At 45.6% G+C, this 19,003-nt stretch overlaps 1 protein-coding gene across 2 annotated transcripts in view; it reads left to right on the top strand.

The window, feature by feature from the left end:
- Positions 1 to 19,003, top strand: part of LOC311225403 (connector enhancer of kinase suppressor of ras 3-like) — a 77,081-nt gene that overhangs the window by 20,076 nt on the left and 38,002 nt on the right. For both annotated transcript variants that reach the window (XM_084310674.1, XM_084310673.1), the window contains exons 2-5: positions 1,959 to 2,122; positions 10,329 to 10,531; positions 12,414 to 12,501; positions 18,597 to 18,638. In XM_084310674.1, coding sequence (XP_084166800.1) covers positions 1,959 to 2,122; positions 10,329 to 10,531; positions 12,414 to 12,501; positions 18,597 to 18,638 — 497 coding nt within the window. The remainder of the gene's footprint in view (positions 1 to 1,958; positions 2,123 to 10,328; positions 10,532 to 12,413; positions 12,502 to 18,596; positions 18,639 to 19,003) is intronic.

Raw genomic sequence — 19,003 nt, 5'->3', positions numbered from 1 at the left:
TGTGGACGAGTGTGCCCATAATGCACGTATAGATCTCCCTGCCGCATCGTTGCAGGACGGGGGCGAGACGCACTTGTCTGCAGAGTTTGATTTGTTATTTTTGCTGCACCATTGATTGTACATTAGATGAATCGAGCCGTCTGATGGTGTGTGAAGTGCATCCTTGAATAGGCGTTGGCCAGCTGGAGTTTGGATATAGTTCAACTAGTCCCTTATTGGAACTAGAAATATCTGTAAGGGGAGAACCCCCCCCCCCCACTCGACACTTTTGGACATGCACACGTGTGTGTGTGTGTGTGTGTGTGTGTGTGTGTGCGCGTGTGCGCGCATGTGTGTGTACACACTACACAGTCACAAACACACACACAGTAATGAGGACGAGCCGTTCATTGTCTAACTGGCCCAACAGACTGGGAGATGGCTTAACTGCTTCTCTGTTTATGGTCTGTTTATCTTGGAGTGATATCTTTCACACCTGTCTGCTGTTTGCACTATAGCCACAAACGGCTCACACTCACTGCAAAATGTGACAAATACACTATGTCAACCAGGCTTGGGATATCCTCCTCCTGCAGTAGGCCTATTGCACAGGTTAAACTCTCAAAAGCAAATGCATCTCAGTTTGTGGGGTATGTGGTGGAAAAATATAATACGAGCAGATAAGTGAGCGGCAGTAAACAATTTCTGAGTCCAAAGTTGAATAAAAATGATCATAGATTTATTCCCTGAATGGCCATACAAGGAAAATGCTCAGTTCATAATCAGAAAACAGTGTACGTACAGCAATGTCTGACCAAGAAGTGAGAGCGAGCTCTGGTCAAACATACAATTAAATATATGACAATGACGTCTATGAAGGAAAAGAACAAAATGGCTGGTTAGAATAATCAATAATACGACTATGTTATGACTATAGCCTGGAAGGAAAACAGCTTCGTCTAGCAGTTCCTATAACCTTGGGTTATGGCTCTGAAGAGACACACATCCTGTGACCTATAGTCTGGGCCTCTATGATAGAATACTATTTGTAACACAGATGTATAATGACATGATAATATTCTACCACACTTATCCATTTGGAATGGCCTTGATGTAGCAATAAAAACAAGTAATACTATTGAAATGTTTAAATGCAGATATAAACAGGAATTCTTGTATAAAGTATAAGTTAGAGGAGCTTGAAAATAAAGTGAACTAGTATTTTTGTAATTATTTATTTATCTCTTGCTGTAGTGGATAGGTATATAATTTGGAGTTGGAGTTATTGCTGACCTTCTCGCTGTAGAATTATCTGCTGTATCTACCCTTTCTCTCAAGTTGACGCTCGGCGTCTTTTCTTGGATTCCCTGTTGCTCTGTGATCTTACATTAAAAGACACCTCGAAGAAAGAGCAACCATTCTCTGTCTCACATTATTTCCTCCACAACTGGACTCACATTTGCTTACCTGCACTCGTAACACTTCCATGTCTAGGAAGATATATTTTATTTTATTTGTATTATTTTAATTTAGTTTTTGTTATTACAAATGTGTGTGTTTATGGTTGAAAATGTTCACGATAAATAAAGATCAAAGTAGTAGCTTTAGTAGTAGTAGTAGTAGTAGTAGTAGTAGTAGTTTTAGTAGTAGTTCAGTTTTATTCACTCATCATCACACACAATAATGCACAATCATTCCAGACTGTCAACGGTCTTTGATTTAGTCAGTGACTCAAACTTAAAGATAACTAAGTGAGCATTCTCCAGAGGCGATGTAAATGCTATACAAATAATGTAAACTGTGAAAGATTCTTTGTTTTGACTCTTTGTCTAATGAGCTTCTCTTCTTTCACCTCTTTTCTCCTCCTCTGTCCTCCTCTCTCCTTCTCTGTCCTCCTCCTCTCTTCTCCATCCTCCTCTGTCCTTCTCTCCTCCTCTGTCCATCCTCCGCTCTTCTCCTTTCTCCTCCTCCCGTCCCAGGTCTGGACGACAGCCTGCAGCAGTATGTGAGTAACTTTGAGAGGGAGAAGATCAGCGGGGAGCAGCTGCTGAAGATCTCCCATCAGGACCTGGAGGAGCTGGGTGTGGCCAGGATAGGACATCAGGAGCTGGTGCTGGAGGCCGTCGACCTGCTCTGTGCTCTGGTCAGTATAGAACTCCCATCAAGTAGTAGTGTATGTAATGTGACCCTGAAATAGCTGTCCCTGTTCTCTGATGCCATCTGGTGAAATGTGATATGTATGCATTTTTGCGACGAAAAGTTGTGTATGTGATTGGTTTGATTTCATTGCATCTCTCCTCTCTCTTTCTCTTTCTCTTTCTCTCTCTCACACACACACACACACACACACACACACACACACACACACACACACACACACACACACACACACACACACACACACACACACACACACACACACACACACACACATAGTGTGTCCTAGAATATGACACCTGCAAATATTCTACGTTATTAATTCTATTAACTGACTAAATTAATAAAATGCGTATTCGGTGAGCAGTGTGAAGAAAGCATATAGGCTCTCCTGCTCTCTCTCTCTCAGTATCATATGTTTGAAAGGCCCCAGACTATGGTTCCTGGGTCGGCTACCAAAGGAACCATTGGTGCAGAAAGGCCCCAGACTGTGGTTCCTGGGTCGGCTACCAAAGGAACCATTGGTGCAGAAAGGCCCCAGACTGTGGTTCCTGGGTCGGCTACCAAAGGAACCAGTAGCGTAGAAAGGCCCCAGACTGTGGTTCCTGGGTCGGCTACCAAAGGAACCATTGGTGCAGAAAGGCCCCAGACTGTGGTTCCTGGGTCGGCTACCAAAGGAACTAGTAGCGTAGAAAGGCCCCAGACTGTAGTTCCTGCCTGGGTTGGCTAGGAACCATTGGCGTAGAAAGGCCCCAGACTGTGGTTCCTATGGTTGGCTACCAAAGGAACTAGTGGCGCAGAAAGGCCCCAGACTGTGGTTCCTGGGTCGGCTACCAAAGGAACTAGTAGCGTAGAAAGGCCCCAGACTGTGGTTCCTGGGTCGGCGCCATGGGGTGTGGATCACACACAACACAGAGAACAGTAGGTCACACAGAGATGGAGCCACAGGCGACTCAGTTCTGACGTGATAATATAGATGTGAGATTAAGATTAGGGAGGTGTGGGATAGTAGTAGTGGTCAATTGGGGATTAGCTATGGTTCGATTTTTTAAAAGAAGATGATCGTGAAATACAATTCTTTTCACTCTATCTCTGTTGCTTTTCCTTGGTCCTTTGCACAGCCAGTGTTTCTTTCACATAAATACATATAAACTCAATCTACATTTACTCGTCCTTTTGCTCTCGGTCTCCCTTCTCGAGAGAAAAAAAATAAAAACATCTAATGGAAATGTCAGGTCAGCAGTTCTGTGGTTCCTGCTGCTGTGGCCCTGTGCCCTGGCTACCTCCCCTGGCTCAGTTAAAGTTATCCTATCCCCCTGTTTGGCCCTGTGCCCTGGCTACCTCCCCTGGCTCAGTTAAAGTTATCCTATCCCCCTGTTTGGCCCTGTGCCCTGGCTACCTCCCCTGGCTCAGTTAAAGTGATCCTAGCCCCCTGTTTGGCCCTCTATAGCCGCAGTGGGGCCAAACCAGAGACCACCTGTACATCATCAGAGAGCCCAGGTGAATAGAACTGTCCATAAGTTAGACCAGGAGATATAAAATGAGGGAAGAGGGGAACTAAGAGATGATGGAGAGAGTTAAGAGAAAATTCTTCACGCTCCAACTGAGAAGAGGACCGGGTCTTTCCAGCAGATGGGATAGATTTGGAGTTTTATCACTTCCCGTGTCATAAAAGTCACAGATTGCGGTACGCAGTGTTTTGATCAGTGTCAGCATTTCTCTTAGTGAAATCATTATGCTCCTTTTTTTTAATTGCTTTACAACATGAATGGTTGTGGGGGAAACTGCCAGTTGGATTATTTCTCGTATCTCTTGTTCATCTGAAGGAAGTAGGTCAAAAGGTTATCTCTCGGAGCAACAAACCAGCGCATTTGTTGACCCAAACAGATGTCAACGGAAGGCCACCTCGGCACCTTAAGGCCATGGAGTGGCTTTCTGCGATCCTGTGGGAAGCTGGCACGCGTGTGTTTTGGTCTGTGTGGCTGGCAACCGGCTCCCATTACTCCTCACACACATCTGATTCTAGTTGTTTGGCTCATATGGTCGGTGTTGAAAGTTAGGGTAGGAAGTGTGTGTGAGCCTATGCAGTTTCTGAATGGCAGTTACTAGTGGCACGCCAGGCCACCATGTCTCCAGACCCACCAACCCCACCCCAAAAAAAAGCATTACACAACACAAACAGGTTCTAAGAATCGCTCCCTCTCTGAAGTTCAGGTTGAGTTTCATGATAACAACTTGAACAGTGTGATCTCCTACTGCTCTACCTGTAACCGATAGTAGTGGACACATGGAAGTACTCGCATAGAGGGCCGTCAGGGGATACATTTTAATTCTTTGATAGATCTTCTTGTCATAGAATATGTACCATACCATATATCCTAGGGTCCATATCCACTCTTATTCCGTCCAGGTATAATTGGGCCCAGATTTCTACTCGCCCCTAGAAAGTCAGCATCCAGGCAGCGAGGCGTGAAAATCGTTTTCTTCTCCATCTGCTTCATAAGTTTGTTCCTGCACTCCACTGTGTTCCCTCAGTATGCGGTTGTTATCTTTAATAAGTCTTTCTTCCCAGCCCTAGAACTCTGTTTTTTTTTTTTTTTTTTTTTTATGTGTTATCAGTCCGGAAGTGGGTGTGTGGGTGGAGGGGGGGGGGGTGGGGTGATAGGGAATGTGGTGTGTTTGTGGTATGCTTGCATGACGGTGTAAGCATGGGTGTGTTCGCTTAAATGCATTGTTTAGCCAGAGTATTTGGGATGTTGTTTATCCACTCTGCCTTCCTCCTCTTTGCAACCTTGGGCCCCAGAGGTAGCTTCCGACGTGCACCCAACACCTCCGGTTGGGGTGGCCTGGCTGGAGGATTTTTGTCTGTTTTTGAGCTTTCCTTATTAAGAACAAGGTCTCAACCTCCCAAAGCCCCCCATGGGAGGAAGTGAGGCCCCCGATTCAATTAGCTTAAACTAAGGCAAGGTCACTGCTACTGGGGGAGCCCACCAACACCAGACCCCCTTGCTCTCACACTGCTTCCTTCCACCACTGCGTGGGGTCAAACAGTTGCTCTTGATGCAGTAACACAGCAGTCTTAAGTTGTATGAGTTTTATATGTTGTGCTGTGCCTAATATAAATGTCTTTCCTCATCTCAATTCCTTTCCCATTATTTGGGTTAGGATGATTTTGGATGGCAGGATGATTGTCTGCCTAACACATGGCCCTGCAGCCTCCCCTAACAAAAAGGTATCATGGTATTTCCATTATGGTAGTGACTGAAAAAATGCTGAAAATCAGTGTCCTAAATTGGATTATACCATGGTATTGTGTATCTACAAAAGTGGTACCATGGCGATATATGACTTTTACCATTGCAGTACCATGATACATAGAACACAATACAGGTAGAACTGAAATGACCATCATACTACCATAATACTTTTCTGTAAGGGCCTTTTGGAAACAACTAATCCAGTTTCCTCCCAGGCCAAAGCTATCAGGAGCAAACTCCTGTCAACGGACAGAGGGAGAGAGCTAGCACATTTTAATTAAACCTGATGGCTTCTGCAGAGTCCACGCAGAAACCCAATACCTCTGTTTTCTTTGACAAACACCAGAGTTCAGGGACTATAACTCCCCCTTCTCTCATTGTCAAACGGCTACTTGTGATACTTGAAAACGGTTGTGGGTGTGTTTTACTGTTGCTCGGGGGGGAACCTGTCCCCAGGTGAGTTGTACCGGATGTCTTTATGAGACGTAAATTGTCTCACACACACACACACCCACACAGACTTGGATCTGTTACACTGTAATGGCAACGGCCAAAGCCCATGTACAGAAAAACCCCTGCGAAGGAGGGCAGGAAACCCTGTGTTGTGATAGCCCTTGTCCTGTCCTCTCTGTGGATACTTAAATCAGCATAGTCCTTTTAAAGAGGTCCAACTGGACATTACACACTTCTACCATCTTGATTATAGATCAGCCGAATGCTTATAATAAGCCACTGAGAGGATATGAATTTGACTTGAAACTATATCAAGATTACGTGCTTTTGATTGGAACCACAGATTTTCCTCCGATTTTTTATTTTATTTCGCTCTTTGGCAGAGCATGACAAAGGCTCACTCAACATCTGTGAGCCAGCCAAAGCTAGTGTGGCTGTGTGATTAGCCTACTAATGACAAAGCCAGGAGAAACGTTTGATTCCCTGAAAGGCTCACACTGCGTTTGCGCTAACGTCCCACCAATTCTGTCTGGTTCAGCAGTATTGTGGTCGAAAAATAGATTGAATCATTTTTTCTTTTTTTTCCTTTTTCTGTCAGTTCTCTGGGGATGTATTTTCTTATGTTTTGTGATGTTTCCATAAGAACTCTTAAAGCAAACATGTGTAGGTTGTTTGATTTGCCAACGAGGTGAACCAAGCCAGTTCATGTCATGTGCTAGCCTGCCTATAGCCCAGTGGTTCCCAAACGGTGGGGCCTGGGGAAACTACATGGGGGACGCGGGGAGATGAGATGGAGGGAGAAGAAAATACATGGTTCCCTCATGTAGTTTTATGGTTGTTCCCACTAGTCAAGTGGACTGCTGGCACAACGCTAACACACTGTTGCTTGGTTGACGTCACACAAAATCAGTTATATCACCTGTGGTAGCGAGCTAGCTAGCTGACGCTGTTAGGGAGAGAGAAAAAACCTGAAAACAAATTGGAAAGGTTTTTGACACCACACCAGGATCTAAAGGAAAAGTTGACACACCCATGACATGCATTCCAGGTAACGTTAACATCGCTCATGTTACAAAGACAGTATGACAAGGCACACAATGGATTCACGTCTACTGCGGTGGTCTACTGAGGTTGGTGCAATTTCCCTTCAAAATAAAAGTGTGAGAATATATATATATATATATTTTTTTATATATAACATTTAAAGTGGTTATCTTATGAGACCCAATAAATGCACAACAGAACACTGTTCGAATGTTCAAATGAAAAAAGACCATTCGAAATAAAAATGCAAAATAGGGCGGTCAGGTGGCGTAACGGAGATTGCGTTCGTCACCAAACCCCGGAGCGGCTCGATTCGCCTGTTCGAATCCAGCTCACAGCTCCGGGGTTGTCACCAGCTTGGCTGGCCGTTCACACTAATACAATTGGCAGTATTAGAGGGTGGGAGAAGCTGGAGGGGTGGGTCCGGGTCGTTGTAAACAGCGACTCCTACAGTTCGGTCGGGGCGCCTGCTAAGCGCGGATAGGAGCTGAGTGGGATAGTGTGATCCTTCCACACGCTACGCCCTCTCAATGAGAATCCGCGCTGCCAGGTGAAAAGAAGCGGTGATTGGCTGGAAGTGTGTCGGAGGAAGCACGTGGTAGCCTTTACTCTCCCAGACCGACTGTGGGGGGTAAGTGCGCAGCGACCAGGAAGGGGATTGGGAATTGGCATAACGACTAACATTGGGATGTGAGAAAATCGGAGGAAAATGGAGGGGGAAAAAGATAAAAAAAAAAAAAAAAAAAAAAAGATGGTGGGGTATCTTTTGAAACGCACTAATAAATCTGGCCATTTTCAAAGTTCTGTGAAAATAAAAGAAAATAATAAAAAGAAAAGTTTGGGAACCACTGCAGTATAACCTACTGTTTGAATACTAGCTCCATCTGGATAAATTCCACAGATTTTCATCAGCACAATCCATGCTGTTCCTCATACTAGCTCAGGCTAGTTAGCCACAAACCAATGTAAAGTCAATGAGGTCAGGTTCCTGTCTGTACAAGCTGATGGAGACTCACTTACTTTCAGTAAGCCTTAGTTTGAGAGAGAGCCTTGCCTTTACAGAGAGAAGCCTGACTTCTACAGAGAGAAGCCCATTGACTTTGTGCATAGATAACTAGATATATCAGCTTATAATACGCCACAGAGCTTGTAGTGTAATCTACTCTGGCTGCATTCTAGTAATAGACAACCTTTAAATACTTGACCTGCCAACATTTCACCTGCTTAACTCATACATACGTCTAATAGTAACTAAGTAACTAACTTTTGTGCATATATCACTAGATTTAACCGTTTATAATACACCACATTTCACATTGCGGAGCTGGTAGTACAGTGAAATGCCAGAAACATCAACATGGGCCGACGTTGGCTGACGTGTGTCGTGACGATTCCCATTGACCGTATCAACGGTCTGCAGTGTCGGGTTGCAGCAGGGTAGGGTGCTTTGTACATACCCCAGAGCCATAGATAAATCAACACGGGCTGCTCCGCACGGGTCCATTGGAAGTGGAAAAAGGTAAACGATGCGGGAGCACAGATGGCACAGAGAGGTAGTGCACTACCGCCTTAAGTCCACCGAAAACAAATCATTCTCTTCCTCTGCTCCCCGACTCTGCTACCCTCACTCCTAACTCTCCAACCCCTGCATCACTTACATCGTCACACCTATATATTAGTATTATTTTTGTATTTTTGTATTATTATTATTTATGAAAATGTTCTCTCTGTCTTGTCTCTAAGCTGTCTCCATTTCTCTGCTCACCTTTAAGTATCCCCCCCAAAATAAAAATGTATAAAAAGAAACACGTTGGAAGTGCTGGTTAAGCTAACCGGAGCAGTTCCAAGAGGTTTTGGCTCTAAGTTCTCTCACCCTATCCTCCTTCTGCAGTCAAGTATGTTGCTGTTATAATTTGAGATCTTACACTTTCTTATCCCATTGTTCTATTTTTTGAGTTCCCCCCTATGTTCCCTCAACCGTACCGGTATGTTCCAATAACCTTGTATTCCCTTGATTGTTAGCCAATTCATTTTGAGGGAACATTGAGCTAACGGAACGTAGGGCCTGGACCTGTGTTGAAGGAACATAGGGCTGAGGGAGAAATGGACTGAGGGAACAAATGTGACCCCAGCCAAGGTGATGTCATGACACACCGAATAATTGTGCGGCTTGACGAGAACATTATATAAAAATATAATACAAATTTAACTATGGCTGAGCTAAACCCACGTGCTTTGGGATCTACAGATCCAGTCCCTGAAGTGAAGCAGCCAGCCATATGATTTAGTGTGAAACGTTGAGTCTGACAGGCAGGACTTAGTGTGCCTCAGTGTATGGTAAAGGATAGGAATGTAGCTTGCACATGCTGTTGATATGAATGCTGTTGATAGCTATAGCATAGCTCCCGGGGTGGAGGGGTGTGTGGGGGTGGTGGGTATTTAACATCTCCTTTAATTAGCTACCGCATTATATTCTGAAGTGCTCTCAGTGGTAAATAAATCAATTTAAATTGCATTTTCCATTGGATATCATACTAAAGTACCATATCATTAACTTCCAGCGAGAACAATAGACTGCTTGTGCACCTTGACGTAGTTGTGTAGTATCACTGATTTGGTTAATGGTCTCTAATCAGAGGGAGAAAACCACTGAGGAGGCGACTCCGCGGTGAGATTACAGTGGCCACGTAACACCTAGCACATCCATCTATGACCATCCCCTCTATCCTCTCCCAGAGACCCATTCCATGCTGCTCGAGCTCATTCACAGCCAGCACAGAAGTATAGTTCACACAGCAGGCCATGTCTGCACTGTACCCCGTGACCCCCTGCTGAAGACACGGAGAGAAGCTCCTCTGTGCGTGTGGAGAACCTGTAAATTAGAGGAGCGCAGGAGGCGGAAACCACTCGTGCACAAGAATGCAAACTTTGCTCCGCTGGAGATGTGAATCAGGTGATGGCGCATGCAAGGCCCCTGTGTGTACTCTCCCTCCCAAAGGGCTGGAACCATCCCGGAGAATGGAGGGGAAATTTCATCCCAGAGTTGTCCAGACAGACAAGAGCCCTCTTAAATCATGCGTGTCTGTCAAAGCACGTTAGCGTTCATTACAACCATTCATTGTGCAGGAAACAACACGTCTGGCTGGGAACTAGGCTGTAGAGTTGTAAAAAGCAGAAGGAACCTCATTGGCTCTCAGACCACGATTGTGTTTTATGATTATGGCTTTGGCCTCAACGTTGATTGACAGCTCCACTTTAATGACAGTAATACCCAGGAATCAAAGTATTCCTTCATCTATCGGTGGAGAATTATAGCGGCATGGAGAGGAAAGTGAGAGGGTGGGGTATTAAACATTATACCTTAATTCATTGTTTGTGTATGTTTGTTTGCCATACGGTTCTCCATAGTATTAATTATCCACAACTTTCTCATTTCAGAACTATGGGGTGGAGACAGACAACCTGAAGACCTTGGTAGTGCGGATGAGAGGCACCACCAACAGCCTGCACATGTCCACATCTGACCGCAGGAAAAGCCCCTCGTATGACGGCAGTTCGTCCCGCAAGCCCCCCAATGACTTCCTCACCTCTGTTGTGGAGCTCATCGGTGCTGCCAAGGGCCTCCTGGCCTGGCTCGACAGGTGATAACACTCGTCTTCCTGTCCCGTGTGTTCTGGGTTCCCTTGAAGTTGAACTAGTTTAAATGAAATTCCTGGGCTGCTGTATGGCTCGTCTTGAATGCTAGTGGTGCCAGCTTTCAATTAAGTTGTAGGCCGTGTTCTCAGCAGATGTTGCTAAGGTTGTTGCTAGCAGATTTGGAAAAAAAGTAGAAGATAATCTCTTGCTAGTCTCTGTGCTCGCCAAGGTCATGCTATTCTTCACCTCCTCCTCTAGCTGTTAGCCAGCAGCGATGCAACACCCAGTCCAGCTGAGATTTGCCACGAGTCAGGAGTTAGGCTAACTCTCCTGGTGACCTGCTGCTATAAAAACACATTCTACTATAACAGCAGAGAGCGTGAGTGAGTTTCCAGGATTAAATGCTAGCTAGATATATAAAAAAAATAAAAATAAGCTTCTCCTTTTTATGGCCAGCTTGGCTAGAGCAGGCAAGATGACGTCATTATATCATGTGCTGGTCTGGTTGGGATGTTTTATGAGAGCATTACCGCATACGAACATCACCAGATCCATGCTGAATCCTTTTGCTTTGAAGCCGTCCATGAACGTTTACTACTGAAGAACTTTGAAATGTGTGTAAGTGATGCTTAGGTGTCTGAAAGCCTGGTTAAAGATGTTGTGTGGCTAAGACTCAATGACCTGCAACCTGAGTGCTATCCAATCATGTGTACTCAAAATGTTATTAACTCAGGAAAACCCCTTACTACTGAAAATACTGCCTGTGTAACCGTGCATATAACAGTCTATAAAATATATGAATGTATATGAAGTCTGTAAAATTCACTCAAGAAAGACAACAACACAATCATGGTTTACTAGGTTTTAGCCCTAGTAAAGAACCAATGACCTTCTCTGAATCAATTCTCCTGAAAGAGATGCTATAGTGACAGATGATTTCTCCTCAGATGTTCAGACCATAGCATAAAGCCATACTTAATACCAGCGAGATATAACATTCTAGAAGTTCATGGACACATGAATGAAATTGGATACAGTCTGGGTAGCTTCCTCAGTCCCTTCCCTACCCTGTCTCCCCCTCAGCCTTACAAAAGATACAAAGGGAAGCAGGCTGCCCACTCTCTAGGAAACTATTGAGAGGAGTTTTCGCAATCCATCATCAAATGTCAGCATAATCTCTCTTTTTAAATGAATAATAACCAATACAATTGATTTATATCCTCCAAGTAGTTGTTCTTAAGATTACGCCCTGCTAATGTGTTTGTTCTGGCTTAAGCCAAATAGTGTTCTCCTGTCAGCAGCATGCTGACCTTCACGGTTGAAATTATCCTAATGTTTTGTTCTCAAGTTATTCTTCAGATCAGATATAATAGGACGACTCCCCACTGGCATATTTGGGGTCTCCGTGGCGGTTCAGGGGCTAACACTTGGGGCAGCTGCCTTTAAGAGTTCACAAGTGTATGTTTTTACTTTAGACAGAGTTGTGGATCTGCAGGAGAGAGAAAAAGAGATAAATAGGGTGCCAAAATGGCGACACTCTTGAGTTTCAACCATTCTGTCTGTGGCCAGTCACCCAGACACACGGCAATCAGAACAAGGTTCACTGGGCCTATTATGAAGCTCCATTTTAGTGGCGTGTATGGCTGACTAAATGGGGAAAACTCCATCCCACTGGGAGATTTATTTCTGTGTTCAGCATTATATTCCAAAATGACAGTTTGGGGATATAGCAAGCGCTTTTTGATAAATGCTTACGAAAATTGTGTTATGTGAGAATGTACCACAGTTTATACAACTCCGCTCTCTCTCTGCGTGTCATCTGTAGTTCCTGCTGGACGTGATATCATTGGTCCTTAACCTTCTCCTTTTTTCTGTTTCTGTTTGCAGGACACCGCTGACAGGCATCAGTGACTTCACAGCCACCAAGAACAAGATCATTCAGCTGTGCCTGGATCTCACCACCACAGTTCAACAGGTCTGTACGCCAGTTAGTTAGCTCACCAGCGCACGTGTAGCTAGCCCTGGAAAACGCATGCACACACACGCGCACACACACACACACACACACACACACACACACACACACACACACACACACACACACACACACACACACACACACACACACACACACACACACACACACACACACACACACACACACCTACACACACCTACACACATACCTACACACACCTACACACATACCTACACACACCTACACACACACCTACACACACCTACACACCTACACACACAAACACACACACACACACAAACACACACACACCCCATTGCCCTTTTCCACTGAGGGCAGACTAGCCTGAGGGCATACACATGTAGGATTACTGGTAAGTGGCGGAGAGGGGGGTTGTGGGAAATGCGGTGTTTGCGGCCATGACATAGTCTAAGCCTGAAGCCAGCAGTCTGAACACATTATGGGCTGTTGATGTTTTTTTTTTGTGGAGGTTGTTTTTATTTTCGCCCTATGCTAGCTAATGAGGAGACCCCCTGAGTATGGAGACGTTTAACGCTAATAGCAGGCTCCTTGTTTACAATTTCATAAAAACCTCTGGCGCTCTCTAAAAAAGCTCTCGCCAACATTCCTCAGGGTGCGCGCTGCTCCCTCAGCCATGTGGTTCCTGTTTCACTCCTGCAAGATGCTCGCAGCGGGGGGGGCATGCTGTCTGAGAGCACTTCCTGTGTAGGATTAATGCGTCGGTGAAGAGGTGGTCCAACCGGCTCCTATACATAGGATATTCACCTCTCCGTGGGAACAGACTATCGGAACATATCCGTATCCCTCCACGGTCGGTGTGTGATTTGGCAGCAGGCTGTTTGGGGTCTATTTTTGTCAGCTCCGTGGGATTCATCATCATCGTATTCATGTTTCCAGGTTGTTATTCGAGCTCGGTTATGTTATTTGCCCACTCCAAAGGACAACAAGGGGATCTGACGAGAGAAGCTTTTCCTCGAGTAACAAAAGACCCTGCATTATTTGATGCAGTTTTCCCCCCAAAGGGCTAGTCTGTGGCACGGCTCAACTGGCATTACATTTTACACCCCCTAGTCCTAGTGAAAGTGGCCGGCGAGACCGCAGGTGTGATTTTTTTCTTCTTTTGTCGGGTTATTGCATCAAAATAAATTCCTTTCCCAGAGTGCCGATTGCCTCGGCGGTGTCTGGGATTTCAACGCCTCCGGTGATTTACTGGTGGGGTCTTGGCCTTGGTCGTCCAGGGGAAGTGGGGGGATATATTTCCCACGCTGGTGTTTTTGAAGTGGAGGGGTTTTGTGTGTGTAGCGTGAGCCTCTGATAGGTGACTGTGCTGAAGCAGCTTTCGCAGAGCTGGTGCAGGCAACATACTCCATCAGCTGTGGTAGAGAACCCAGAGGGGGTCTCCCTTCAGTTCCCCCCAAGGGGCTCATATCACAGCTGCAGGAGGCTAACCTAAATAATCTGCCCCAAACGACGGTTTGGCCACGTCATACTGTATATAGCTGCAGCGATACTGATGAGAAGATAATTTCTTCAACCTATTGCTTAAAATTCATCCTTTACATTAAAACCATTCTGGACTGGTCTGAACCAGCTGCTAGCGGCAGCCTACCTAGTCGCCCACCACCAGCACCAAAACGGTGTGACTCCTGCCTTAGCGGCCTCGTTAGATTCCCTCTGTCATTCTTAGCCCCGCTCCCCGCCTCACCAACCATTGATTGATGAGACGCGGGTCTACGGGGGAGCACCACACTGATTAGTTTTATGATGGTGGAGGTTGCACAGCTTGTTCATGAACTTCAGCCAAGAACCAGGGCTTTTCAGAGCGAACTCTTCATGTGTGCTGCCTGAATGGAGGCTGTGTGTGCCGCCCACACAATGGAACACAGCCACACAACTGTGAATATGTCGCCCATGTCGGCCGACCCGTTAGGTGAGAGGTCGTTCTCGGTGGTTTTAGGAGAAAGGCGTTTCAAAGAAGGCCTTTTGCCTTGATCCCTTGTTGTATGCATGTTGCTTCCTACTCATGGAAGAGGTGCAAAGTTTCTCCTTTATCTCTTTTAAGTAAGAAAGAACGCAAGGATGATCGGAGGTAGGATTTGGAGATTTGGCAGGGAGTACGTTCAACGACATCTAGAAGCGATATCAATGACAGGATGTCAAGTCCACACATAATTTTGTTTCAGTTGGTGGAGTCCTATCCCCCCCCCAGCTGTAGAAGCGGTTACACGTGGGGGTTGTTGTGCCAGCAGCAGTCCTCCCGTTCGGGCCACTTCCACCGCTCGGCGAGGCAAATCCCCTCTGGTCAAGGATCAAAGGCTACACAGGGAGTCATGTGATCCACGCCGGTCGCGGGATCAAGTCTGCCGCGCGAGGGATCAATGTGTGAATCCTCCCCCGGCCTCTCCCTCCCCCGGCCTCTCCCTCCACTCTTCACTCAGGATCTGGCTTCTGTCTACAAGGAGGACTTGAGTTCTGACAAAGATAAGGATTTGGTTTATTAGGATCCCCATTAGCTACAGCATTGCAGCAGCTGTTCTTCCTGGGCTCCAGGAGTTAGATGCCGCAGGCGTATCCTTGAGGAGGCATTATCCTGTGGAAAATATTCTATTCATATTTGGTGGTTTGCCTCTGTAACGTGAGGATAGACGGTCCTTGAATGCGGTTGCATGGTGGAACTTGTCAGGTTTTTGCGCCAGGCAGCATCTGCAATCTGTAATGATATTGTTTTTTTTGTTTTATAACCTCTAAATCCCAAAATGTATATTTTTAGCATATAATTTTTGGCTCTGTGAACAATGTAGTCATCCAGAAACATATTTCTAAAAGAAATGTGGAGTTGTATGTGTTTATGGAAGCCAAGCTAAATTCTTTCCCAAACCACAACACGTCCTTGGCGGCCTTTTGGAAAGTATATCGAAAGGAAAACATGTTTTTAGGACCATTTGGATGTTAACTGAAACCATTGCTATAATGATGCTTTTTTCCATATATATTTTTCTTTAATTTATTTACATGGGCTTTCGACTTTTCCTGTGGTATATAACGGAAACGTGACAACGGCACGTGTATATTGCTACCCCAAAAGAGCTCAGACATGCACACAGACACCGAGGTGCACGCGCACGCACGCACACACAGACACGCACACACACACACACACACACACACACACACACACACACACACACACACACACACACACACACACACACACACACACACACACACACTATTATTTCAGGGTGTAAGTGGGATTTGGTGGACACAGGATGTACCCTACGTTGATAAGAAGCCATGCCTCCTGGCCATAGTTAGCACGTCTTGTCAATGCAGACATAACAATGGTCTGATAAACCAAGTGCACACAGACACTCCTCCCCCTTATCCCACTGGAATGTGCAAGCTGTAGAAATATGGAAAAGTGTACTTGGCCCCCATCCTATGTCTCCACAAGGCTTTTACAAAGAGCAACAGGACTGACTTTGTAGACGGCGCATGTCTACGCATGTCTTCGGAAAGACTGCAAGGATTACGGCTCCAGTCTTTCTTTTTGTTACTTTGCATTGAGCATCACTTTGACAAGGAGCTGTAGGAATAAGAGAAGGAGCTGCAGGAATAAGAGAAGGAGCTGAAGGAATAAGAGAAGGAGCTGCAGGAATAAGAGAAGGAGCTGAAGGAATAAGAGAAGGAGCTGCAGGAATAAGAGAAGGAGCTGCAGGAATAAGAGAAGGAGCTGTAGGAATAAGAGAAGGAGCTGCAGGAATAAGAGAAGGAGCTGTAGGAATAAGAGAAGGAGCTGTAGGAATAAGAGAAGGAGCTGAAGGAATAAGAGAAGGAGCTGAAGGAATAAGAGAAGGAGCTGTAGGAATAAGAGAAGGAGCTGTAGGAATAAGAGAAGGAGCTGTAGGAATAAGAGAAGGAGCTGAAGGAGCTGAAGGAATAAGAGAAGGAGCTGAAGGAATAAGAGAAGGAGCTGCAGGAATAAGAGAAGGAGCTGCAGGAATAAGAGAAGGAGCTGCAGGAATAAGAGAAGGAGCTGAAGGAATAAGAGAAGGAACTGAAGGAATAAGAGAAGGAGCTGAAGGAATAAGAGAAGGAGCTGAAGGAATAAGAGAAGGAGCTGAAGGAATAAGCAGAAGGAGCTGAAGGAATAAGAGAAGGAGCTGTAGGAATAAGAGAAGGAGCTGCAGGAATAAGAGAAGGAGCTGAAGGAATAAGAGAAGGAGCTGATGGAATAAGAGAAGGAGCTGTAGGAATAAGAGAAGGAGCTGAAGGAATAAGAGAAGGAGCTGAAGGAATAAGAGAAGGAGCTGAAGGAGCTGTAGGAATAAGAGAAGGAGCTGCAGGAATAAGAGAAGGAGCTGCAGGAATAAGAGAAGGAGCTGTAGGAATAAGAGAAGGAGCTGTAGGAATAAGAGAAGGAGCTGAAGGAATAAGAGAAGGAGCTGTAGGAATAAGAGAAGGAGCTGCAGGAATAAGAGAAGGAGCTGAAGGAATAAGAGAAGGAGCTGAAGGAATAAGAGAAGGAGCTGCAGGAATAAGAGAAGGAGCTGAAGGAATAAGAGAAGGAGCTGAAGGAATAAGAGAAGGAGCTGTAGGAATAAGAGAAGGAGCTGAAGGAATAAGAGAAGGAGCTGCAGGAATAAGAGAAGGAGCTGAAGGAATAAGAGAAGGAGCTGAAGGAATAAGAGAAGGAGCTGAAGGAATAAGAGAAGGAGCTGAAGGAATAAGAGAAGGAGCTGCAGGAATAAGAGAAGGAGCTGCAGGAATAAGAGAAGGAGCTGAAAAGGAGCTGAAGGAATAAGAGAAGGAGCTGTAGGAATAAGAGAAAGAGCTGTAGGAATAAGAGAAGGAGCTGAAGGAATAAGAGAAGGAGCTGAAGGAATAAGAGAAGGAGCTGAAGGAATAAGAGAAGGAGCTGTAGGAATAAGAGAAGGAGCTGTAGGAATAAGAGAAGGAGCTGAAGGAATAAGAGAAGGAGCTGTAGGAATAAGAGAAAGAGCTGTAGGAATAAGAGAAGGAGCTGTAGGAATAAGAGAAGGAGCTGAAGGAATAAGAGAAGGAGCTGTAGGAATAAGAGAAAGAGCTGTAGGAATAAGAGAAGGAGCTGTAGGAATAAGAGAAAGAGCTGTAGGAATAAGAGAAGGAGCTGAAGGAATAAGAGAAGGAGCTGAAGGAATAAGAGAAGGAGCTGTAGGAATAAGAGCAGGAGCTGCAGGAATAAGAGAAGGAGCTGAAGGAATAAGAGAAGGAGCTGAATGAATAAGATAATCACCAGACGTTGTTTTTTCCAGTGCTCTTGACATAGTTTTGACAGAAGTATTTCACCTGTGATCTGAGGGGTTGGCTGCCTGTAGGGCATTCCCAGAATAGAGTCCATTCCATAACCAAACAGCCCCCCCCCCCCCCCCCACACCAACAGTGCCCCCTCTAACCAGGGGCCCTTTCACCACCAACAACACAGTTGTCCGAGGGGGCTGTTGCCTCAGCTGTGTGTAGGTCTCCAGCTGCAGACGGTTGCATGGAGACACTTGTTGGTGAAGACAGTGGTCCGTCTCTCAGCTGACGCTGCAGTTCTAAGTAGGTGCTGCTGCTGCTGCTGACGACACCTACGAACGCTGTCACTTAAAGGAAAAAGTCACCCCTCGCATGTATTGACATTCTGAAAAACATCGACTTGTCCGAGAACGTTCCCCTTAAAAGTTAAACCATATGGAAAACAAAATATATCATGTTGGAGTTAAGTTGTAACCATGCATGTTGTTAAAACCATTACCGTGGTATTTATTTACACTCCCCTATACTTTGCTGTAGCCCCATTCTGCATTATACAATTACAACAACCTCCCCAGAATTGACCTCAGAAACGCTGTTTTTTTTTTATTTGTGGCCGTTCTCCGCCTCATCTCGGCTCTATATCTGGATCCCTGATTACATCGTGTTTCTTATCGACCCCTATAGTTTTGTTTCCACTCTGTTGCGGCACAATAACCTCGTCCTGCTTCTCGCCCGTTGTTTACCACACTCCCCGCCAGCCTATCTGACAGCACTCTCTTCTCCATCCCAAACAGGACTGCACTGTCTACGAGATGGAGGAAAGGATCCTCGAAGTTGTAAGTATATCTCCCCCTGATGTATATCTCCCCCGACGTAAACTACATTAGGCCCGTGTGAGTTTCTGTATGGAAGAGAGAGAGAGTCGGGTAATGGGGCCCACTTCTTTTTACATGGAGATGGGGTGACGTGCCGTCAGCAGCGGGGCTGTTCTGAATGGGGCCTACAAGGCCATTGAAGTGGCGGGGGAGGAGGCGGGTCTAATACGCCCCCCCCCCCCCCCCCCGGCCATCAATCAGAGCTTCCTGTTGCTGATACTCTCCAGACTCCTTGGGCTGACACTGGACTTCCTGTCTGTCTGTCTGTCTGTCTGTCTGTCTGTCTGTCTGTCTGTCTGTCTGTCTGTCTGTCTGTCTGTCTGTCT

This window comes from Notolepis coatsorum (genome assembly GCF_963971535.1).
Source record: "Notolepis coatsorum genome assembly, chromosome: 3".
In the NCBI taxonomy this organism is placed as follows: domain Eukaryota; kingdom Metazoa; phylum Chordata; class Actinopteri; order Aulopiformes; family Paralepididae; genus Notolepis; species Notolepis coatsorum.
Note: the sequence above shows the minus strand (reverse complement) of the source record. Positions and strands in the feature narration are given on the sequence as shown.